General features: G+C 37.6%; 1 protein-coding gene across 1 annotated transcript; it reads right to left on the bottom strand.

Moving 5' to 3' along the window:
* Nucleotides 1-5,055: 5,055 nt before the first annotated feature.
* On the bottom strand, nucleotides 5,056-15,873 carry pgc.S (progastricsin (pepsinogen C) S homeolog). The gene is made up of 9 exons (XM_018248725.2): nucleotides 15,768-15,873; nucleotides 14,262-14,418; nucleotides 12,603-12,720; nucleotides 11,401-11,519; nucleotides 10,595-10,794; nucleotides 8,509-8,616; nucleotides 7,446-7,593; nucleotides 6,016-6,114; nucleotides 5,056-5,377 (listed from the first exon to the last, which is right to left on the bottom strand). Exons 1-9 carry the CDS (start codon nucleotides 15,821-15,823, stop codon nucleotides 5,225-5,227), a joined length of 1,158 nt encoding a protein of 385 aa, XP_018104214.1. The 5' UTR covers nucleotides 15,824-15,873; the 3' UTR covers nucleotides 5,056-5,224.
* Nucleotides 15,874-25,247: the final 9,374 nt, after the last annotated feature.

Genomic DNA, 25,247 nt, shown 5'->3' with positions numbered 1-25,247 from the left:
TTTTATCTCTTTTTTAATTTCTGCTAGGCAGTCATTGTCCCTTAATAGAGATTCGTTAAGTCTCCAGGTCCACGACTTATGTGTGGTGCCGGGGGTGGCTAATGTAAGAAAGACCAGGGCATGGTCCGACAAGATTTTTACCCCAAAATAACAATCAGATACCCATTGCAATGCATAATGAGAGAGGAACAGATAGTCAATTCTACTATATGAGTGGTGCACATGTGAGAAATAGGAGTAGTCTCGGATGGGTGGCATACTCTCCAACTGTCTGCTAATTGGTTTTAATGCAATACTGACTTAATACTTTTCAGGACCTTATAAGAGAGATTCGTCTTTCCAGAGGAGGAATCTAATTTTGGGTCCAGGGTGAGGTTGAAATCTCCACCCATTATAACCACCCCTTGATGGAAACGTTCAAGCCGGGTCATAACCATATCAAGAAAGATTCGGAGCATAACAATTTAACAAAGTAAATAAGTGCCCTGCAACATTTATTTTAAGGAAGATGAATCTCCCTTGACTAATCAGTGTGTATGAGAATTTTTTATGAAAGGCTACAGCTACACCTTTGCTTTTAGACACGGGGTTGTCACTGAAAAACCATTGTTGGTAATATCTATTTTTTAAATTTGGCCTGTGACTCAGCTTGAAGTGAGTTTCCTGTAAAAAAACAATCATAGCATTTTGTTTGTGGAGAGTGAGACCAGTAAGAATTTGCGACCTTTTCATTGGTAAATTAAATCCTCGGACATTGTAGGAGCAGGTTTTCATTTCAGCCTGCGTCACTGGGTGGTTAATTACACAGGGTAAGTCCTTGGGCGAGGAGTCCAATTCATTGTCGGGGTTATCGACTTGCGGTGTGTTCGGCAGCAAGCCATCGGGAGAGGGCGGCTTACAAGATGGCGCCTGTTGTTGCGATTCCCTCTGCACACCGGAGCATGAGGCAGAACGCCGTTGAAAAGACCTCGAAAGGTGTGTTTTCTGGTGGGGTTCAGGTGGTTCTGGGCTTCTCCTACCCCTTTTCGATTATTATTACATTTGATGTAAATTTAACACTAGCAAACAGATAGCTGCTTAAACTAGAGAAAATGCTAAACTAGATGCTAAACTAGATGCTAAACTAAATGCTAAACTATTAAACTAGAGAAATGCTAAACAAAATGTTTCAAAAAATTTAAAAAAGGAGAGTAGTTCTCCAAATATATCACAATCTACAGGAAGGAGGAAATGAAACAATAAAAAATACCATTAGAATCAGGATAAAGGATCAACTAAAACACTTTTGTAAGGTGTAGTAAGTTAAATGTGTAAAGTCAATGGTGATGTCAGTTAACAGCTACCCATGTACCCATTGAATGCTGTTGTTTTTTTTAATACATATACAGAATAGAAAAGACTATAAATTATATAAAAACTAAATGGAAAGAAGAGAAAAGGACACACTTATAAAAGACCAAGATAAGACAGCTTAAATAATGAGTCATATGTTTACAACTGTCTACAAAAAGCACCTATTTAACTTCAGATATGAAAAAAACACAAACAAGAAAACCAATACATACCGGTAATAAAAAAATGGACACTGACCACCATCAACCCCAAAGATAACAGTTTCCCCAGTCCCTGTAATAGTCAAATAATATAGAGATCTGCAAAGCAATATTATCATACCTGTTACTGACTGTGTCATTGATGTTTAGTCTTTAGGTTCTAGATGTAGTTAGGCAATAATTTTATGAATTGTTCCACCCGCAATATACTGATATTGATGAGTAAGTATTTTTTGGCAGCAATGGATTCACTGCAAAATTCCACGTTTAGCCACTTGTGATTTTTTTCACGAAAATGCAAACATTTGCCGTGTAAAAATCTGCCAAGAAAAAACGCCCCTAACAAAAATCGCCCATTGACTTTATGCCATTTGGTGTATGACTCGCATTTTTCCAATATAGTGAAATCACTCTGGAAAGTGGCCGCATCCTGCATGGAACATGAATGCTATCATCAGTATCAACAGCTAAAATAGGAACAGTACTTTCAATGCCCACCTCCAGGTCGTTAATAAATAAGTTGAAAAGCAAAAGTGCAAAGTAAGACACCTGCAGTCCTGCACTAACAAAACTGGTCCATTTAGAAAATGTTCCCTTTACCACGTCTCTTTGTGATCTATCCTTCAGCCAGTTCTCTATCCAAGTACAAATACAATGTTCCAGGCCAACATTCCCTAATTTAACCAGTAACCTTTTGTGTGGCACTGTATCAAATGCTTTAGCAAAGTAGATTTCATCCACTGCCATCCCAGAGTCAAGATTCCTGTACCTGGTTCTTGTTCCTGTTGGTTGGTAAAATCTGTTATGCATAAAACCATGCTGGCATAAACTCATATGGGGGAATATAATATGTTTTATTAGCAGAGTTGGACTGGACAATTGGGAGCCCACCGGGTTCCAAACTTGAGGGGCCCGACACGCACATGAGTTTGTGTTGGTGTTGTATGGGAGATCAGATAAAATCTGACCCACATAATGTGATCAAAAGTGCAGAGTGGAATTTTACCCTTAGTCTAGCGTTAGTGGTAGGAAAGCTTTTCAAAGGGATATTAACCCTTTAAGTGCCAGCAGAATATGACATTTCGGTTATGCGAAATGCTAGACGTTTTTAAAACATTTTGTGCTCTCTCACTTTAGGGGCGTTTTCTGAGGGGAAACCTTCGCTTTACCTAGGAAAATTATACATTGTTTTTTTCGAAAGAGACCTTGAGCTTTCTAAATCAGATGTTCTAATAAACAGAGCCTCCTGTAGGCTGCCAGTCCACATAGAAGCTACAATTAGCCAATCACAGCCCTTATTTTGCTCCATCCAGAATATTTTTCATGCTTGTGTTGCTCCCCAACTCTTTTTACATTTGAATGTTGCTCAGGGGTGAAAAAGGTTGGGGATTTGTGCTTTAGTTCATGAGTTTACATCCGACAGTCAATATATTTCAATGAGGGAAGAAAAAGTGTTTCTGAAACCATTAATTTTTATTATGTTGGATGGAGGACAAAGCATGCAGCGTTCCCATCCAACAGTCGTGTTGGATGGCAAATGTTTTATGTAGTTTACACATCAGATCTTTCTATCAGTCCCATTATTGTAACGGTTGGCACCCTAATCTAGAACCCATGCCAAGCACCCTGGTCTCAGCTCGTGCTACTGCCTGTGGCAGCCACCTTTGGCTTCGGGAGGAGCCCTCAGCTACTCAGATGCCGCCAGGTCTTAAAACGAGAGGTGCAAGGCGAGGGGTTCGAAACAAGCTGAGAGGCACAACTGTAAGGCAAGAGTCTTTGGGCTGAAGGTCACAGTACAAAGCGTGAGACAAATCGTAGTCAGATCAGGCTGGGTCGGGGCAGGGAGAGAACAAGTGTAGTCAGGCAGGCAAGGGTCAAACTGGGTAATCAATCACAAGGGAAACAGCGGAAGAGGTAGTCGTTTAACAGGCAATGGTCAGGAATCAGGAGTTCAGATTAGTAGTTAGCTAGGCAGGGGTCAAAACAGGAATCAGACAGATAAACAATTAGCTTTAAGCTCAGGAACCACAGGAAAATAGATCCTATCATGGGCAAGGTCCTGTGGCTTTAATGAGCCTTTTATACATTCGAATTTGGCACCATTGCGCACTGGCGTCATCACGCCAGTTGGACAGCCCTGTTATAGGCCAACCTTATATTAAGCTTGATAACGACCCCTAAGATTAGCTTTTCAGCAGATTCTCAAAGCTCACTGACCATGTCACAGACACTTTCCAAGATAGTGAACACCTGTTACAAGTTTGAAGTCCTGGATCATTGCTGCTATTGAGAAGCTGAAACTTTAGGCTGATGCAATAAGTTCAGTATATAAAATATGGCATATTTAGCCATATTCATTTTTAGGGTTTAGTTATCCTTTAATAGTGCGGTTTTACTTACAAACCTAAACACCAACACTTCTATCAAACCACAAAGCTTTACTTTTGCGATAATGTTCCTTGCTTACATGGAAAATATACTGACATGCATATTTATTAAGCAAAATTTTAAAGAGTTTCCATTATTCCTCTTTGTTCAACCATGTGAAAAGCATTTCCCAGTTAATATGAAGGATTGTAAGGGATTAAGTGTACAGTAGGGTGCAGAATCATATGTACATCAGAAACAACAAACCTGTGAAGTGATGGGCCATCTTTTACCCTACTGTAAAGAGTAATGGTTTCTGGGGGAAAACTGTTATCAGATTACAAGACAAATTGATCTTGCCCCATCCAGTCTTGTTGCCAGATAGGTTTACCACCAGTGTCGGACTGGCCCACCGGGATACCAGGAAAACTCCTGGTGGGCCCAAGTGTCTGTGGGCCTCATGCTGCTAAACATTTGGCCTATTTCATGTCCATTCCCTATTTCTTTGACAACAATGAGGCTAAATAGATGGAATAATAGATTATAGTATGTAAAGAACAGTGACTAGGAGAAGAGAGGTTGAGTGTGGAGAGGAAGAATAATAGGACTAAGAGTGGGCCCCTGGTCTATGGTTCTTTGGTGGGCCCCCGGTCTAAGGTTTTTGGGTGGACCCCTGGTGTCCCAGTCCGATAATGTTTACCACCTTAATTGCCCTGATAGATGAGGAGATTATTCGCCCTGAAATAAATCTTTATTACTGTATTGTGCCCCCGCATAATAGCATATTGGCAAATGAAACCATATAATGGGCTATGTTAAATTGGATAAGAAAAACTTATGTTGCTTATCACATTTTGAAAACTCTGTCGTAGAACTAAATCCGGAGATGTCTTTCTCATCAGTTGAAACTGATAGATGAGGAGATTAGTGGCCCTGAAATAAATCTTTATTACTGTATCGTGCCCCCACATAATACCCCACATAATATCATATTGGCAAATTAAACCATATCATGGGCTATGTTAAATTGGATAAGAAAAACTTTATGTTGCTTATCACGTTTTGAAAACTCTGTTGTAGAACTAAATCCGGAGATGTCTTTCTCATCAGTTGAAACTGGAGCAATATATTGTGATAAGTTATTGTGTTTAAATTTATTTGGATAGGAATAAATGTATCATTAAATGTCCTGTAATATTTCTTTATTGTGCATATCTCACAATATTACTATTTTCCTGGTATGATGGTTGTTCACAGCTCTTTTTATCAAACTTCTTAGAGGAACTTTACCCAGTTTCTTTGGTTTAGGCCATACTAGCAAAGCCAACCTGATTATTGGCAAAGTCATAGACAGAGTAGTACTGACGTAGGAAAACATCTCCCAGTATCCACAGTGGCTGTCCATTACGAGAAGGAAGGTATGTTGACTCAAACCCAACCACGCAATATCCATTTATCTGCAACAGGACAAGAGAGACACATGAGGAAAGTTCACAAAATACCAGTAATAACTGGTTTTATATGTTTTTCATGATATTCTTCATGCTCAATCTTTTCTGAAATGAATTCTACAGCAATTTATTACCATATATTTTTGTAACCTTTAATATAGCATGCAGTATTAATGTAAGAAGCTTTTATATTGGTTGTTTCCCTTTCAAGTTATTACTAAAATCTAAATTAAATGGTAGCTCCAAAGAAAAATTGTCAGATATAGACCATTGCAGTTCTTCCTAGAGAATTACAGGGGTCAAAATATCAGAGGTGCTGTAAACCTAAAGGATAACTTTTTGTGTGTAAGGTGCATGGTTAGAAGTTAATATGACCTTTTTGTCTCTCAGCAAAACATATAAAATAATTATTTTTCCTTCAATCAGTCCTGTTGCAAACTACCCAGAACCATAGTTGATCACTTTATGTCTATTCTCCATTTGTGATTTACCTGTGTTTTAATGGCAATATTGGGGTGTTTGAAACATTAATAAATCTGAACTTTTGTTTCAGTAGTCTAAATTTTAATAGCTAAATGCAAAAAATATCCATTGATTTCTGATCAGTTAAAATTACACATGGGTGAGGCAATATGTGTTATTACCTGAAGGATGTATGCAGAAGGAGGGATGGAGAACTGATTTCCACTGATGGTGAAGCTGATGGGAGGCAAGTTCTGTACATTATTGCAATTTACCAGAAACTGAGGAGAAAGTAAAAAAAAAGGCTGTCAATTATACTGTCATAAATATTGATCATTTGGTCTTATATTATTTTGTGTACTGCTGCAGCAATTCAGGTCATGAATGATAGATAAGCAAACAGCAGTCTTTGCGAAAGATTTGGCCCAATACCGAACCCGAACCTTAATTTGCATATGCTAATTAGGGGTGGGAAGGAGAAAACATTTTTACTTCCTTGTTTTGTGACAAAAAGTCACGCAATTTCCCTCCCCGCCCCTAATTTGCATATGCAGATTAGGATTTGGACTTGGTTCTGCTGGGCAGAAGGATTCATCCGAATCCTGCTGAAAAAGGCTGAATCCTGGATTTGGTGCATCCCTACTTTAGATAAGAACTAGTAAAAAACTGCACTATGAAATTTATAATTTGGTATTTTAAAAATAAATAAATGAAATTAATTTGAATAATAATTAAATTGAATCAAACAAACTACATTAGATCAAATTAAAATTAATTGTTGGGCATTGAATTGTGCCTTTTAAAATAAATTAGCTAAAGGAATTTAATGGTTTATTAATGGATTTAAGATGGATCATGTATTTTTGCGTTTTTGCGATTTAAAAAGTTTTATAGATATGGACATATTTATTATTCATCCTATGGAACATTTGAAAAATTATATATTTATTAAAAAAAGGGGGCAGATAACGAATAATGAATATGATAGACTGTACTTCAGCTAAATAGTTCCATTCTGTTTAACCGTTTTCTTCCATATAGGATAAAGTAAAGAAAAATACATTTGATCGCGAGTGAGATGGATTTAAGTTAAATAAAAATAATGCAATTATGCAGTATTGTTATTGTGGCAAAATGCTTTGTCAATTTACTTGCAAAAATATAGTTTTAAGATACTAGGTTGATACAATTTGTAGCAAAGCGATCAGTTTTAGATACAACGTTTCAAGCTGTTTCAGCCGGTTAAGAAGATAAAGGGAAGTAAACGGATTTTTTGGTTTTGTTCTTAATTAACTCCAATTGGTTTAATGAAGTCATTTTCGGGATACAGATTCAAATAGCCGTTTATTACAATGTATGTTATACCCATGACTACGTATCTTCAATACAAAAAGCGTCAGGATTGAAATGTTTTTAAACTGCTGAAATAAACGTAAATGATTTTACCCTACGAGTGGAGTGCTTGCCAGTATTTATGGTTACCTGTTCAATAAAACTGAACTGCCATCAGCACAAGAGGTGGGAAAATAAGTGTGTGCCGGCATTAAATATGCAAAATCTGGACCATGCAGACAACAACTGTTTGATAACAGTTGCCACAGAAATTAATTACCTCTCCATTCTGTGCTTTCTGTGCACCAACGTATTGTAAAAGCGTGCTCAAATATTGCTGGGGTATGGTTAACAGAGGTGTTCCTGTGTCTACAATGCCTTGACATCCCTGACTGCACCAGCCAGTTGCCTGTCCATTCACTGAAAACCTGAAAAATAAATACAGATTCTCTTATTTAGTATTAAAAAGTTAAAAAGCTTAAAACCTTATTGATTTAACTTTTCACTAACTTTAAGGCAACAGGCAAGTAGATTGCACAAGTATGCTACAGACCCCCATGTGTAAATGAGAAGAAAGAGGATCAACTTCTGTTGCCAATAAAGGGTTGCAAGGTTGATGCAAGTCTTATTAATGGGGTATTTTGATTATCCAGATATTGATTGGAGCAATAATACTATATATATAGTTAATGGAGTATATAAATGTGCTGCATAATAATGCCATGTCACAAATTGATGAGGACCCAACCAGAAAATGAAATATATATTAGGTGTAATGATCTCTTGCAAGCCAGAATTAATTACAAATGTACAAGTACTAGAACATCAAGGTCATAATGACCATACTTTTATCACATTTAAATTAATTTGCGTTAAACAAACATATACTGGGTCAACAAAAGTTTCAATTTCAGAAAAGAAAACTTTAGCACCCTAAAAACATTACTTTAACAAGAATATTGGGACAGGCATAGGGATGGGCGAATTTGACCAGTTTTGTTTCGCCAAAAATTTCTCTTGGCAATAATTCATTTGTATGAATTTTTTATATAGGGAAGCAAATCTGTATTTTTTTAAATAAAATTTGTGTCCACCTGAGACTGAATTACATTATACTCACCCTCCAAGAACCTTACTAATCTCAGTGGCTTTTATGGACACTATTAATATATATATATATATATATATATATATATATATATATATATATATATATATATATATATATATATATACAGTATATATTCAACATAGGAGCAGAAAGGTACTACTGATATTTTACTATATTTTCTTTTTGTATGGTTACTCTATTACATGTAGCCTGGGGCTGCAAAAATACTTACTCATCAATTGCAATCTGCCAGTAAATCTCCTGAGTGACAGGAGTCCAGTAGATCTGTCCAGAGTACAGGCTGTTATCCACACCCCCAAATATCACCTCTCCTGATTGACTGAGGGGAGCAAAAGATTATTTGATATAATTTCTTGTTGCCTTAATCTGTTTGTTCTGATAATTGCTTGGTTTAAACATGCTCATGACTGAAGGTGGCCATAGACACACAGATCCTATAGTGCGAATCGAGGATTTGTGCGATTTTCGGATCGTGTGTGGGGGGTGCCGTCAGCTTTCGCCCGGCGGAGATCGGTTGCTTGGTGGTGTCTATGGCCACCTTAACTCTGCTCGCATAAAGCCCATCACCTTTGCTATGACCTGTTTATTCATTATATTAAATAGAAACATACTAGCTGAATGTTTCTAACATACTAGCTTGAATTAGACTAAACTCGAATCAAGTTTTTTCTCCGAAAATAGCGGGGAACAGTCAAATTCGAGTTGTTCAGGGTCCAGGTGTAATAAATCTCGAAATTCAAGTTTGGATTATTCCCAACTTGAATTTGTGAGTTTTGACCAAAAATCCAACTAGAAAATGTAAATTTACAATTCAACCCTTAATAAAAAAAAATTAAGTTAACATAGATCTCAGTTACAGTAATCTAAATTAAAATCTCCACTACAGTATTAGTTACCAACAAACCAATCAAATTTCTCACTAATTTATTATCTCTTCATTTCTTTAAACTACTCTTCATATTTGTCAAATGAGCATGTTATGAGTCAAATATGTTTGGTGGGCAAACATCTAAGAATCCTACCTTTCAACTTAGAAGAAGCCAATGGGAATTTAAACACATTACAAGGTTGGTATGGCATATGTTGTTGGGGACATAACCACAGGAGGAACTTTTGTCTACTAAACCAACCTTTTCTTTTTACCTAGATGAGACTTAAATAGAATTTTCACTTGATTTTAATTACATGTCAAATTAAATCTCGTCCATGACTTTTCACGTGATAAACCCTTTTCTCACTGAACTGAATCTGGCCCATCATGGGCTTTTGTGTGATTCTGTTAAATGATAATTCCAGTTGTTTTGTCCATTTCTTATAAAAATGGAACAAATACACTGGCGCACTCTATTTGCAGGAAGGCTATTATTTTGTTCATGTATTATAATGCATATATGATGTTATTTTATACATGAGGGCCTAAATTTGAGGGCATTCAAGGCATGCCCCCCCCCCACTTTCGCGCACACAACATTTTCCCACCTTAGTTTGGACCACCCTCACATTGCACAATTTCAAACTCTGCACTAAAGGAGCAGGATTTATTGTTTACCAGGAGTGACCAGGAGCAGCTTTATGCCACCCCTGGTAACCTGTGGAGCACTGCCACCTGAGACAGTTTCTACCCCCTATATCAGGCTCTTATCATTGTCACAACAAATATATACAGTACATGAAATATTACAATATCTTAAACTTCCAATTCAGGTTTAAAACTAGTAAATCTTTAGCCTACTTCTATGTTTTATGTTAAAGCCTCAGTCCATAATGGTGCTAATTCTTCTCAGCCAACTGCCCTTGTCATTTTTAAACTTTAAATACAATATATATTATTTTGATTTCTGCACTGCTTTAACAGATACTCTTGTTTTTTTCTTGCAGGCTGAATCATGTAGTATTACAGGTTTGGGACCTGTTATCCAGAATGCTTGGGACCTGGGGTTTTCCAGATAAGGGATCTTTATGTAATTTAAGTCTTCATACCTTAAACCTACTAGATAATCATGTAAACATTAAATAGGCTGGTTTTGCCTCCAATAAGGATTAATTATATCTTAGTTTGCATCAAGTACATGGTACTGTTTTAATATTACAGAGAAAAAGGAAACAATTTTTTGAATATAGATTATTTGGATAAATGTGGTTACATAAAACTGATATGCTGAGTAATTATCATTATAACATACAACAGATCTCTAGAACATTTACTTATACATTATATTATTTGGCCAGAAATGTACTTCAAAATCTCATTCAAATCTACTGAATTATTCTTTTGCATATTTATGCATATATCTCACCCAGTAAGGTAGAAGCTGAAGACAGCCTGTGGGATTAGATTTTGCTGTATCAGGCCTTGAACAGCAGTAGTGGCTCCACCTGCAGATAGCGACTGATAGGCCATCCCAAATATACCATCAAATTTGGAGTAATAAAAGAAGCTGCTTGGTTCAGTGACACTGAGTCCTAACTCCTGATTCTGGATGGACAAACCTTGTACCTAGAGATTGATAAGATGCGAAATTCTAACACTGTTTATTTAGCTCTACGTAGGAACCATGCATCATTATTTTCTGAAGAACTGCTAGTTAATAGATTAACTTGTTTTGTTGTAGACTTCAGTTAGTAATAGAATCATTAAAGAAAACTATTATAACAGAAAAGAAAATGCGAAGCTTCTGGGGCATCTTTGGAGACACAGATCTTCACTGCTAAAGGGATGTGATTGCCTTGGACTGGCACAGAAGCCCAAACTATAATGTACTGCCCTACTTCTTTAGTTAGCCTTAAGTTTTCTTCTAACCACTAATTTGGAAGCCTTGCATTCATTATCTGCACATTTGACTCTAAAATCCCTACAGGAATATGCTCATACCCAATATTACATATTTGGATTTTAAAAGAGAATAATTCAGTCAAATAAAATGTATGAAGAATACATATTATACATATCATTGGAAAGTCTATATATACCATTTAAAAAAAAATAAATAAAAAATGTATAAAAAGGGGAAAAAAGAGGACAGTTCTGTTCTTTGCAGGGTAAAAGGAAAACTAAATGTTAATGTAAAGGAGAACAATTTTTAGTATAATCTTAGATACTCACTGTTACTGTGTCATATCCTAGTACTCCTGTCATACTCCCACTGCCATACCACATAGAGAACTGTTGGTTATTGGATGTATAGGTAGAGGACAGACTAGGGTTAAACAGTGGGTGATTGGCTGAGAAATAAGGAGAATGAATTAGAGATAGCATACACCTTGTAAATATCAGTTGCTTTTCTAAGTGCAACATTCAATGTGAGCCCTGGCAGTGTTGCAGCAATTCACAAATCTCTGCCAGATATTAAAGAATTGTGGAATAAAATGAAGTCACGCAAGCCCATTGCTAAGATTCTTTAATATCATGAATATGCATAAAATATACAGAAAACTATAAAATCTATAAATATTTAAAAATGATATGAACAGGTGAATGTGCATGGATAGACAAAAAATTGTCCCACGCTTGTCCCTAACTCATCTTCCCCTACCTTGAAATTAAAGTGACCCGGCATCATAACTTATGTATCTGAGCATACCTGTCCCCTCTGATGTTAGTGAATAGGTGGTGCATAAGTAAAAAAGCTAGAATTAACGAAGAATGTGCTATATGACCTTGAGCTTTTTGAACGTTTTGGATTAGCTTTTTTTGTGGTTTTAACATTTAATAAATTATGAATATTATGTGGTAAATTAATCAGTAGCAGCCACGATTTTTAGCACTAACAATATGATTTGTGGAAAAGGAAAAACATGAACGCCAGGAAATGGGTCCTTTAGTGTTTTGCACTCTCCACCTTTTATTTGTGGTTTATGGTTTATTTTACTCTTCTTAGCAACGGCCTATTCCTTTTACATTTCTTGCTTGTGCTTACAAGCAAAAATGGGTCTGCATCCATGAGGGCAGGGCTACAGGACTTCTTCTCTACCCTGCATGCTTATGTAAATGCATTATTATACTTAATATTATTTTATTATATTTCTTTTATTAAGTTTTGTTCTTATTATAATTGTTTTCACCAGTGAACATGACTTTCTTAAATGTGTTTTTTTATCTATCCATTCTATATCTATCTATCCATGCTACCTTTTCTATTGAACCACATTGGTTACACATTGGTGTAATATTTAAATACACTTACAGTATACAACATTACTAGTCATTGAAACTAAAGCAGGGTATCATAAAAATAGTATCTGGCAATGTACTTTATTTCTTCTTTAACCTTGTCTTGGACTCATCCACAACAAGGTAATACTCACTGCAGGCTTGGCTCTGGCAATATGTAGAGGCCACCCAAAGATTAGAGGAACCGGTGTCAAAAGCAACCAAGAAGTTTTGTGGTGGTGTTCCAATACTGATTTCCCCAAAGTAATAAGTCTGAGGGAGGTAAATATAACAAATAAACATCAATAACAATAAAGTAAAAATTTGGAGATGTGGAGGCTTTTTTATTAAAGGTTGAATTTTAGTGGTTTACTTGGTTTTGGAAACCACAACTAAACTCACAAACTCTAAAACCACTATTGTCATTAAATTTATTAAAAATTCTGAATATAAAAAGTGAGAATGAAAAAAACAAAAAAAATGTGAATACCTCGAAAACGTAAAAAAATTGCAATTTACAGATAATTGAATTCTGTAGCACCTCAACAAAGTTTTATTAAGTTTTCTTGGTTTTTCCCTTAATAAAGTTTGAATCTGAATATCTGAATATAAAAAGTGAGAATGAAAAAAAAAATATGAACAAAAAAAATCGAAATACCTCGAAAACATGTAAAGAATTGCATTTTTCAGATTTGTGGAAAAAATCACAATTTGATTGTTAGTAAATAGGCCCCTTAATCTCAAAATTTATAAATTTTTCATACTATATATGCTATTTATATTATACTCGCCCATTTTTAAAACAACATATAGAAAAATAAACAGATTCAAAGTTGCCTAAGGGCAGGGGCACACGTGCAGATTCGGGGAGATTTATTAACCTGGTGACTAATCGCCTCTTCTTTGGGATGACAATCTCCCCGAACCACTTTCCCCCTGCCTTCCGCCTGCGGCAATGCACTTGCGGCGCTTCAATTTCCAAAGTCGCCCGAAGTTTCCTCGTGAGGCAACTTCTGTTGACTTTGGAAATCGAAGCACCGCGAGTGCCATTGCGCTGGCGTTTTCTCATTATAGCAGGGGGAAGGCAGTTCGGGGAAATTGTCGCCCCGAAGAAGAGGCGATTAGTCGCCAGGCGACTAAATCTCCCGGAATCTGCCCGTGTGCCCCTGCCCTAAGAATTAGGTTAAATTAGATTAGATTAAATCTGCAACACCACTTTGGACCCACATTGAAGTAAATAATATGTTTATTACATGTTAAGAACTTACAAAAGATAAAACCATGACTAATGGCTATGAAGAAAAAATACAGATGAGTTGAAGGGGAGGATTAATAAAATTGATATGGTTGATTACTAGGATTAATAAGATTGAGTGGCAGGGGTAGCACTTTGTTCAAGTACTTTCAGAGTTCATTTAGACCTAAAATTAAAATAGGAAATTTGGCTAGAAGGTCCAAACAGGAAGTGACTGTTATTAAATGTGCACGGTAGGTAGGCTCACCCTCCCTCCCTTGTCATTTTCACTGCAGGCTAGCTGGTCAGGTCAAATTACACAAAAAATAGTTCGAAATTCAAATTTTTTTCATTCGGAAATTCACCTTGACCTTTGATAAATCTGCTCCTTATTGTCAAATGAATACTATATTCAGTTTGAAAGAATGCTGTCACCCTTGTTGTTGTACCACAATTCCTAGCTGCTTACTCCTATGCTTACATTTAAGATGTAAAATGTGTCACACATACACATATACCTCCAGTTGAAGGTGCAGAATGTTGTTCATAAGTATTCATAATTATTTATTTTGATACTCACATCCAGGTACATTGGTTCATAGGCTACACCAAAGTTATTTTGCCTATTCCAGTTGTATTTTATGGCTGGCTCTCTCTTGTGTGTCTTTAAAAAGTCATCCAGGACCCCATTCTCCTTCATTGTCTCTCTGGTGGATTTGAATCTTTTCAATGGGACTCTATAAAACAAACATTCCCCATTTAGGCTTGCCGCTTATCTTGAAAAAAAGGGCTTCCTGTTTTTTTATGTTTCTACCTTTTTAATATCCTTAACATCAAGAAAAATTTTTACTGGCCAGGCCCATTAAAAATACCAGATAGGTGGTAACCCCATTCCCATTCTAACATTAACCTTTGTGTTTTTCTTGTTGTATTGTTTTGTATATGTTTTATTAGTAAAAACAATCCAGTTGTCAAGATGTATGAAAAGCAAAGCATTAAAGACAAATGCATCCCCCATTGAATTCAGCTCTGTCTGTATTTGGCATTCATGAGGGTCGGGCAAAGTGATGTATGTAGGCATCCCCCCAGCCCCTGGCTGTACTCTGACTTGGGTGTCATTCAGATAGCAGTAGGTTACCTAGTGCCCGATTTACCGCAAGAGTAGAACACAGCCAGACCCTGAACACAAGTGTATTTTAAATAAGCACTAAGGAGCATGCTTTTGCTCCCCTTAGTGCTCTTGCCCATGCTTTTGCAAGGTTAGACTCTGGACCCCAGTAGACATACCAGTCAAGTTTGCAACCAAATAATAAATATTTGGAACAAAATACTACAAATTATCCTGTATATAGCCCCATATACATACCCACTGTACAAATAACAATTGGCTTACTGTAATGACATAGGAAATTAGATCTTCTATCAGACATATCTTTTTGGGCTATTATTTATTATGCACAAGGAGACTCGATTATGTTAAAGAAGGATGATTGGAAGGCTAAGGAAATGGTTAAAAATTAAGAATCTCTCTTTTCTCCTTACCATACACTTCACTCTTTATTTCTTACTTTACCCTGCTTTTTTACACTTCTATTTCCCTTCTGTTTTGATTTTAAATTTTTGTGATACATGCTTTCCCCTAAGAATCCTACCAGATGATGATCTAACATTAAAGTAAATACGTTTATAATTGAGGTGATACAAATATATTGTTTTGGGTCAGAGGCAGACCTAAACCTGTATAATAAAACATGAGCAGATTAACTTTGAACAAATTTGCAGTGTGCCCAGACCAAAAATGATGCTACATTGAAAAAACAGTGCTAACTCTCCCTCATAGTACTACTACTACCACATACTATGAAACTGAAGCTTAAACAAAAGTCCTGTGCTCTCCCTGAGCTGTAACTTCTGCACCCTTTGTGGATGTTTACATGCCCACTGGAGGGTGGTGAGGTAATGTCCCAAAGTTTTACCATTGTAAATTTGTCATTCAGAGAAGTTATTTATTTTTATTGACTTTATGTTTTCCACTCAAATTTCAGCTGAAATAAACTGCTCAGCATGCAGTACATTTTAGACTCACCTCACCAGCCCCTCTGAAAGGTGGAGACAAAGAAAAATAAAAATGATACACTTCATTGTTCAAGAATCAAGTAATGACCAACCAAGGGTGAAATTAAATCAGTGTTGGCTTTTATATAAACAAGGTCATCCCAGACATTATGAACATTCCCCTTACAAAGATATAACACAAACACTTTATTTTTATTGGTCCCTAGTGTTACCCTATCTCTGGGCTACAAGGTGTGCCAAAAAGTCATGCAGACAAGGACAAGGAAAATCAAACAAAACTTTTCTCGACACATTATCAATTTATTTCTAAGCAAGAGATTTCTTGCACTCTGATGACAGAATTGCTCCAAGTCATATAACAGCTTTGGCAAGATTCTAAATTCTAAAGTGATTCAGTGATTACTGCCTAACTAGAAGATACAGGGACCAGCAACAGCAGTGTTGAAACATGAATCAACTAGCATTGCTTAATGTGTGTTCCGTTATTATGCAGGATGGCAACTATTGACTGCCATCCCTTCTACATTGTTGTTCTGCATTATACAACATATTTCCATTCACTTTATGAATTCTTAGTTCATAAGAACTCAGTGGGTGTGTTCTTGTTGCACTAATGTGAGCTTATTTATATTATATGACCCAAAGGTGACGTGTGAGCACTAGAAGTATACACATCCTTGCCCTTGCTACATTGTTTTCAATACCAAGCAGTTGCAAAATAAGTTTAATACATATGAGCTATGCATGATGCTTCACAGCGGGGATAGTGTTTATATGCAGTGCTTGATAAACATGGGCAGTGGCGTAATTGCTGGGGTAGCAACAGGTGCAACTGCACCCAGGTCTGCCCCCTGAGTAGGGCACGCTGGAGTTCTAGCATGTTACAAGAAGATTTGATGGTAAGAGCAGTGGTGGGGGGGGCAGACTGAAGAGTGCAGATTAAAACAGGCAAGCGGTGAAGGGACAAGGGTTCGGAACAGGGGAATGCGGCAGAATTGTTACGCCCCTCTGCCGCTGCTTCCTATTTTGAGTACCCCTAGTTCTGGCCCTGTGCTCACCAACCCCTTGGATGTTGCTCCCAGTCATCTCAAAGCAGGTTCTTTTTTAATTTCTGGTTTCCATAAAAACCAGGGGGTCTATTTATTTTACTGTGTAAAAAAAAATGGTCTAAAAAGCTGTGTAAAATAAATGGCAAATTTATCAAGGTGTGTGCTATTTTACACTATGCGAACGCCAGATTTTTTTGCGCTGTTATTTTACACAAAGCCTCTTGTAGCTGCCAGCCCACATAGAGACAGCTAAACGGGCAATCACAGCACTTATTTTGCACCACCCAGGAACCTTTTTATGCTTGGCTTGTTTTTTTTTTATTTACATCTGAATATGACTCACAGGTAAATGCAGGACATAATATAAAGTATCTAGTAGAATTACGTCAAAGGCAACCTGACATTTAGACAGTAATATATTACCTAAGCAGAGAAATTTCTTGGGTTGACACTTTTTTTTGGTTAGGTTTTATAATGTATTTTTTATGGTTTGCTAAACAGGTTCCCAGTGGCTCCCCTGTAAAAACTTAAAAAAGGTCTTAAAACGGGGGTTTCAGATTCCAGCACTAGTGTGAATCATGTTAAAGTCAGCATATTCACTAAAAACAGATATTCTTTGGTAGATTGGTAAATTGTGTGGTGGCCAAGGCTGCAAGCAGAGTAAAATGTATGCAGTGTTCATTCACCCCTATGCTCCAGTCTCTACCCTAACATACTCAGCATTCATCCAGCTCTCTTGCTGCAGCCTGCCCCTCCATGTCAGTTTCCAGCTCAACAGTGGCCAGCCTGTTTGCACAAGTAGCTGAATTAGCATCTTAGAAAATGATTTGCGGTTTGGTAGTTTGGGGTAGAAAATAATTTTTACACATTTTGGATTAGGGAGATTATCTTTGTGTGCCACACAAAATGAAGTAAATATGTTGATTTTGCAGTTTCTAAAATGTCAGGTCATGATAGACCATATAAGATAGAGTAGAACCCCCATTTTAAATTTTTTGAGGGACTAAAAAAATGATGTAAGATTAGTGAAATGTATTATATATATTGGTGGGACCACAGAAAAAAATGCAAAAAGGGAAATCATAAAATCAGAGGATGTAAAATTGAGATTTCACTGTATTGTCATATCACCCTCACATGCCACATACTTAGGTACACTTATACACAGTGTGCATCAAACTGTTCACTGGACCCCTGACATTCCTTAAGAATGTTTTATCTTGATTCTTAATAACACTTGAGATAAGATGCTGTAAATTGGAAGCTTTGGGGGGATTTTCCGAAATTTCATAAAAAATGCTACATTTAGGAAAGCTTTGTGGCTTGGCAGTTTTGAATTGGAAATAAATATACTTATCCATTTTGGATTCAGGATAATGTGTACTTTTCAAAAATATATGACTTAACTTCACCCCATATAAACTGAGTAAATGTGTTAATTTTGCAGTAATTGAAATGACAGAAATGATAGACCATATGGGGTATTTTCATTTTCTGGCCCCCACAAGCCACATACTTTGGCATTAAACTATTCAGTTAACCCCTGACATCAGGGCCCGGCCAAGGGGTAGGCAGAGTAGGCACGTGCCTAGCAGTGTCGGACTGGCCCGGCGGAAAACCGGGAAATAACCCGATGGGCCCCGACCCTCCTGACATCTAAATTTTGGGGTAATAAAAGTTTTCGGCGCTGCGCATGCGCACTGAGCGACGCAGCTCGCGCATGCACATTGTGCCGTTCATGTATGCGCACTGAGCGATGCCCTCACACAGTAAAGCCAAGCTTGGGGCATCACAGTGGGGGGCCGGAGGGGGGCCCTGGACCAGAAGTCCCGGTGGGCCCCGGGCCCCCCAGTCCGACCCTGGTGCCTAGGGCCAAAGCTGGGGGGCGCCAGGCACGTACCTCCTCTGTCGCCTACCCCCAGTCCGTTCGCATCTCTGCCCGACTCTCTTCTTTCTTCGCTCCTGCACATGCGCGAATTGGCGCTCACATGCGGGCCCCATGTCTCCCTGTCTGCCAGATCATTTCTGCCCTTTTCTGCGCATGTGCAAACACAAGTTCGAGCGCAAGCGCAGTAGTGCAGAAAGAAGAAAACGGCAGAAACGGTCGGACAGAGAGGGGACCGCACTTGAGCACAAATTCGCGCACTCACGCTGAGCCGGCGCCGCGCCGGCCCGGCTTGTCTTGTGCGCCCGTACGGCCCGGCCCTGCCTGACATTCATATTTAGGATGTTTTATCATGCTACCTAATCACATATGTGGACCCTTTGAGGTGATTTTCAAAAATGTTATCAAAACTACTAACCTTTAGAATTTTGGATTCATCAGAATGTGTTCTTTACAAAAATGTTTGGTTTCCTAGGGTAACCCTGTTGTAAACAGAATTGTTTTCCTTAAAATGCAGATTTCTTAATATGCAGATTTCTGGAGCAGCACTTTGGAAATTTTGTAGTGTAGAGCTGGGAGTTTTTGCCCTTAACAAGTCAGACATCTCCATAAAATTATATCTATTTGGTATTGGCACATTAGGGAGACGTGGGACTTTCCAAATCAGTTGCATATCCATGCGTTAAACATACTTTGATTAAAATTGTGTTTCTAGATAAAAATTTAATAGGGCAATGCAAAATTACATTACCTACAAAGGTATTTGTGTCCATTCATGTTTTTTGCAACCTGGGGGCACAAATGTGCTCATACAATCTGCTCCAATTAACATTTGCAAACATAAATACAATTAGAATTACCGGCACCGGGGCTATACCTCAAGCTATACCTCAAGCTGTACATTTCTCTATGGTATACTAATCATTATATACTCCAAAAGTTTTTGTAATAAGATCACAAAAGGAAATATTTCAATACAACTGTAACTATGTTCCTTTACAGATTTTGAATTAGGTGTCTTCCTGTGCATGTTTTTTTCTGTTATGAGGTGTGTTGTATTGTGGTTACCTTTTTAGTGAGTATGTGAAGACGTGATTTTCTGCCTTGTGCAGTCAATTTCCATTCTGTACTTTGGTGTGTTAGAGCTCAGTGACAGTATTTTTAACTTGTTATATATAGCACAACATATGTTTTTTTGTGTGCATATAACAGATGTATTGTTCAAGCTAATAACTTTGCAAACAAGTTACACTAACTTTATAATAACCTTTGTGATACTGGAGAACACATTCATTTATGGCTTTGACTTGGGGGCACATTTACTAAGGGTCGAATTTCGAAGTTAAAAAATTCAAGCTTCGAATTTGATACTTCGATAGTCTAAGTATTTTTTCAATCAAGGTAAAAATCGTTTGATCGATTGATTAAATCGTTCGAATCAAATGATTCAAACGATTTTACAAAAAAATACTTCGACTACTCAAAACTTAGCCAGTTTTATAGGAGGTCCCCCATAGGCTAAACAGCAATTTTTAAGGTTTAAGGTGGCGAAGTGTCGAAGTCAACGTTTTTTAAAGAGACAATACTTTGATTTTCAAAGTTGAAGTTTTTTCAATAGAAATTGAATTTTGGCCTATTCGATGTTCGAAGTACCCAAAAATTACTTCGAACCTTGGTCTTTTAGTGACAATTAGTGATGGGAAAATCTGTGCAGTGAAACACAAAACAGCAAAAAATTCACGAAACACATTGAAGTCAATGAGCGTCAAAAAATATGTGACGCGAGTGTCAACTTTTTATACTCACGGCTATTCGGTGCAAATGCATTAAAGTCAATGGGCATTTTTTACGTGGCAGATTTTTCGTTGTTGCTGCAGTTTTGCAAATTCATTCGCTTGTGGTGAAACATGGAAAATCTGCTGCAACTTCGTATGTGGGGAATGAATTTGCCCATCACTAGTGACAATGAACAATAAAATCACATGGAAGATACTGCAATGTAAGATATTTATGCTGATTGTACAAATCCAGCCCTGTTGTTGCCCATGTCATAGACAGAATAATACTGGCAAGGAAGACATCTCCAAGTATCCTGAAGGGTTACAACAGAGCAGTAGCCATTATTCTGAAAATGGAATTTCAAAAATGTAAAACAGTTGATTAACAGATAAAAATAGATAAGAAAGAACAAACTATTAGAAGGGACACTGAATTAAACAACAATGGGCTTAGATATACAATAAAATATGGAAAACAAGTCACAATACATAACATCTGCAAACACTAAAATAATGAAGAAATGGTACATGGAGAATATAGGCAGAAGGAGGAATGGGTAAAGCTGAGGAGGCAGGCTCTTCACACTGTGACAGTACTGTAAATCAAATATAAACATATATTAGTGAGAAATCAGCAATTCAACTGAAGTTTGGCTAATGTAATTTTTCCTGTATCTTTGCTAGTACATCTGAATATGAGAGTTGCCCCTCTACATTGACCACCCCCTTTAGAGCCTGGAGAACTGCTTGCACAATCTCTGGACAGGTGCCGCCAATACTCTCCCCCTTTTTACCCCTTTGGAAGAATTCTAACCTTCCGCACCTTAGAGCCCTCCAAGACTTTTCATATTGGTCACTAAGGGGACTTAAGTTCAACAGCTTAAACTAAAGCTTGAAAGCCCACTATTACAACTATACAGATATCTACAACTTCGCCACGCTTTCAGAGCCCAATTCGCCTCTCTAGATAAAAAAAAAACTGCACGTACCTTAGCCAGGGAGTTCAGATGCCGGTATCTTCAGTTTCTTGTGCTCTGATTCGCCAGTGAAATGTAAGTCCCGGTAAAGGCGCATGGTGATTGGATAAAGTAGAGGGGAGGTTAAAACTTATCCCAACCAATCAGAATGTGGCTTTACCGGGACTTACATTTCACTGGCGAATCAGAACACAAGATGAAGTCATCGGAGCTCGGATGCAGGGGACCGGCTGTGCAAGTAAATGCAAGTAAGTGCAGCACGGCCGGGCCCCCTTAACTCCCCAAAACATCCCGGCCCGGGACAACAGTCCCCCCTGTCCCCCCCTGATGGCGGCCCTGATCATCATCATTGAGGTACAGCCCATCCATAGCAAGGAGCCTGTAGCCGACTGAGAAATCAGCCCAGTTCTCCAAAAACCCCAAACCCTGCTCCCTACACCAATCTCTCAGCTAAGCATTAATCTCTCTAAGATCCCACTGTCTTCTTAGCATTGCTGACCCTGTAAACTGTTCTAAATGGATACATTTAGCTGATACATTTCTTATCTTTGTCCCTGCTGAGCAGAATCCCTGGGTTTCATTACAGGCAGCTGTTAGAATTGATACAATAGTTGCTAATACTCCAGAAATGCTGCTGAAAAATGTATCAACTAAACGTTGCATAATTGTAACAGTTTAGAATCTGCACCTGAATTACTGAGCTGCCAGACACCAGAGACAGGAACATTCAACTTTAAACTTAGATTTTGGAAAAACAGTAAAAAACAAATAATTAAGTAATTGAAAAAAGTCTTTATTTCTGGGGAACTAAAAATCTAAAAATAACTGAATGGAAAAAAAGTGTTTTGAAGGTGAATACACTCAATTCACATGTAACACATGTAACATTGGCTTAGCTGCTCCCACACTCGCTTTGAATTCACTTTAAAAGCTCATTTGTTAAAATGATTTGTCCTACCTGCTTATATAGACTATAGAATAGACTTGAATATAGCTTAGGTAAAAAGATTATGTTGCAGCATACCCTGCATTGGAGTGATAGCACCTCCTGCTAGATTACTTTAAAGCTAGCATATACAAAGTTGGTGCCAGGCTCATTAACACTAAGGGGCAGATTTATCAAAGGTCGAAGTGAATTTTCGAAAGTAAAAAACTTCGAAGATAGGATTTTTTTAAATACTGTCTATTTAAAACTTCAACTTCAACCATTTGCCACCTAAAAGCTGCCGAAGTGCTGTTTTAGCCTATAGGGGACCTCCTAGAACCTGTATGGAGACAACTGGGGGAGTTTGGGAGATCGAAGGTCGAAGTTAAAAAAACTACAATCGAAGTACGATGGTACGATTCAAAGTAGGCCGAATTCGGCCCACTTCGACCCCAAAAAACTTCGACCTCCATTAGATTGGTGTTTTTGAATTCGAACTTCGACTTATATTTAACGTCGAACTTTGACCTTTGATAAATCTGCCCCTAAGTGTTTACTATGTCCCAAAAATTGAGTTAATAGAAACACTAAGAGGATGATTTTTATTATTCACTACATTTTTACCAAGTAGCAATTTGTTGAATCGTGGAAAAGAGTTATTCATAATATTAGGCCTCCTGTATACAATTTGTAACTTTATTTTTATTGTGTTTGATAATCACAGCATTAAAAGATAAGTATGTTATATGTGTTTAATCACATGCTGAATTAAGGTCGCTGTTCTAAACAATACAATTGTCTAATGTTTCGCTTATTATGCTGTGGTTTTTATAGAACTATATTACCTGACTTGCCAAACTAATAACTAGGAAAGGGGGGTGGGAGAGATTAGGAAAGTGGGAGAGGGATATTTGGAGTGTGGTTGGGAATATTTGTTACAGACGTATCATAGAGTGTGTAGCAAACCCTGCTTAATTAACTATATGTTCCACAATTGGCATAGAGTATTATTGAATAGTGCTGTCAGTTTCTCATTCTCTGTTGTCCACTACAGTTGATAGCATATCTGTTGCATTATTGTGAGCATAGCGTTCCAGTTCTTGGCTATCAAGAATCTGGTTGTCAAGCAAAAGTCTACACAAAATTTGTGTTCAATTGGTGTGAGCTGATTAGGTTTACATAGTAGAAGGGACAGCCACAAGTTGTATTTAAGATGTGTGCCACAGGGTTCTTGATTGATTTTATTTAATGTAATCCATTCAGGAAGTGTCATATTTGCAGCAGATTTAAACAAAATGTTTCTAAATACAATTTTAAATACAAGGATATCAAAGTATGTCAGTTTGGAGAATTAAACCCTAAAAACAAATATGGCTTGAAATGTTGTTTTTGATCTACTCAGTTTACTAAACCAGCCTATAACTCTCCATCTTGGATTTTGTTAGAAGTGTCAGTGACACTCAAATGCTCTGAGAAGCTGTTGAAATGCTAAGATTAAGGTTTATCTGTAATAGAAGCAGATGCTACATGGCTTATTATTATATTTGGATGCAAACTACACTGGTTTCTGAGCTGCCATGTAATAAAAATCTGAATGAATTACCAATCAGCCTTGTATCATGACTTTTAGGGGCAGATTTATTAAAGTGTGAATTTAGATCTCACCACAATAAAACTCATTAACTTTCATAAGCATATATATCAAATGGTGAACTCCATTTATAAATGCAATTCTAAAAATCCCATAGTAATGAATAGAAAGTGAGTGAGTTTTATTGTGGCAAGTTCTATTGTAACATTTTGATATATATATCCCTAAGCTCATGTAACTGACAGCAACACAAAGATTAACTGTGACTCAGGAGGAAAAAAAGTAGCGGGCTCATATGCAAGCCAGATAGCCTGGTTTTCGTAAGGGCTGTCAAGGTCAAAACTGCCTGCCCACTTTTCTCAAAAATAAAACCTGGACAGGGTTCTCCTTGAATGATGCAATCAGCCATCAGATCTTCAAATGGCACACCTTAGCCCTGTCTCTGATCTTATGCACCCAGCCATAATATATCACCACCTTGACCCTAATATCACCCAGCCTACCCCTGCCAGACTGCCAAAAACAGAAAGGTGGCAACCCTAACCCCCAATGGCCCTGTGTAGATGTATTGAAGTTACTTGCTAGTAATTTGCTCAGCTTTTTACAAAGCCAAACAAGAAGGTGTAAATTAGCCTGTTTTTCTTAGAAAGTTTATTCACTCATGTCAACTGCTTTTCAATATATGTCACTTTATCCCTGAGGATACTCACAGCAAGTAGGTGGATGCTACCCACAAGTTGGATGATCCAGTATCAAAAAGAACCATGAAGTTCTGGGGAGGGGTCCCAACACTGATCTGTCCATAGTAGGCAGCCTAAAAATGTTAAACAACTTCCCTGCATTATTCATAATACTTAATATCTGTTGACAGTTATTAAATTGTGTGGTTAATTATCTAGTAAAACAAATGTATATGCTATATAAATGTTTTGCATACTGTAGACTTGCACATAGACAACATACTATATTTGGAAAATGTAAATTCCCATATCTGGTGCATGTTTACCATTGAAGGAGTGGGTAAGAAATCACTGGCACTCAATGGGCAGGTGCAAGCAGGGACAATCCCTTGTGTTTATTAACAGAAAATGCAACGTTTCGGGGTCAGACCCCTTTATCAAGCATGATAAAGGGGTCGGAGTGCCAGTGATTTCTTACCCATTTGCTGTTGGAGGGTGCCGACCCCTTCGTCACCGTGCACCGGGCAATCAACACGAAGGCCAGGGAGTGCGAGAAGAGCTTTTCATCTGTACCATTGAAGGAGCACCAGCCCACAACCCTACCC

The sequence above is a fragment of the Xenopus laevis genome, chromosome 2S (assembly GCF_017654675.1).
Source record: "Xenopus laevis strain J_2021 chromosome 2S, Xenopus_laevis_v10.1, whole genome shotgun sequence".
Classification (NCBI taxonomy): Eukaryota; Metazoa; Chordata; class Amphibia; order Anura; family Pipidae; genus Xenopus; species Xenopus laevis.
Note: the sequence above shows the minus strand (reverse complement) of the source record. Positions and strands in the feature narration are given on the sequence as shown.

Excerpts from the sequence above, each read along its gene's own strand:
- pgc.S (XM_018248725.2), bottom strand. The coding sequence starts at position 15,823 with ATGAAGTGTATCATTTTTATTTTTCTTTGTCTCCACCTTTCAGAGGGG. Across the intron at positions 11,520-12,602 it reads TTGCCAGAGCCAAGCCTGCA|CCAATCACCCACTGTTTAAC; the intron begins GTGAGTATTACC and ends CTTATTTCTCAG. Across the intron at positions 10,795-11,400 it reads TAGGATATGACACAGTAACA|GTACAAGGTTTGTCCATCCA; the intron begins GTGAGTATCTAA and ends ATCAATCTCTAG.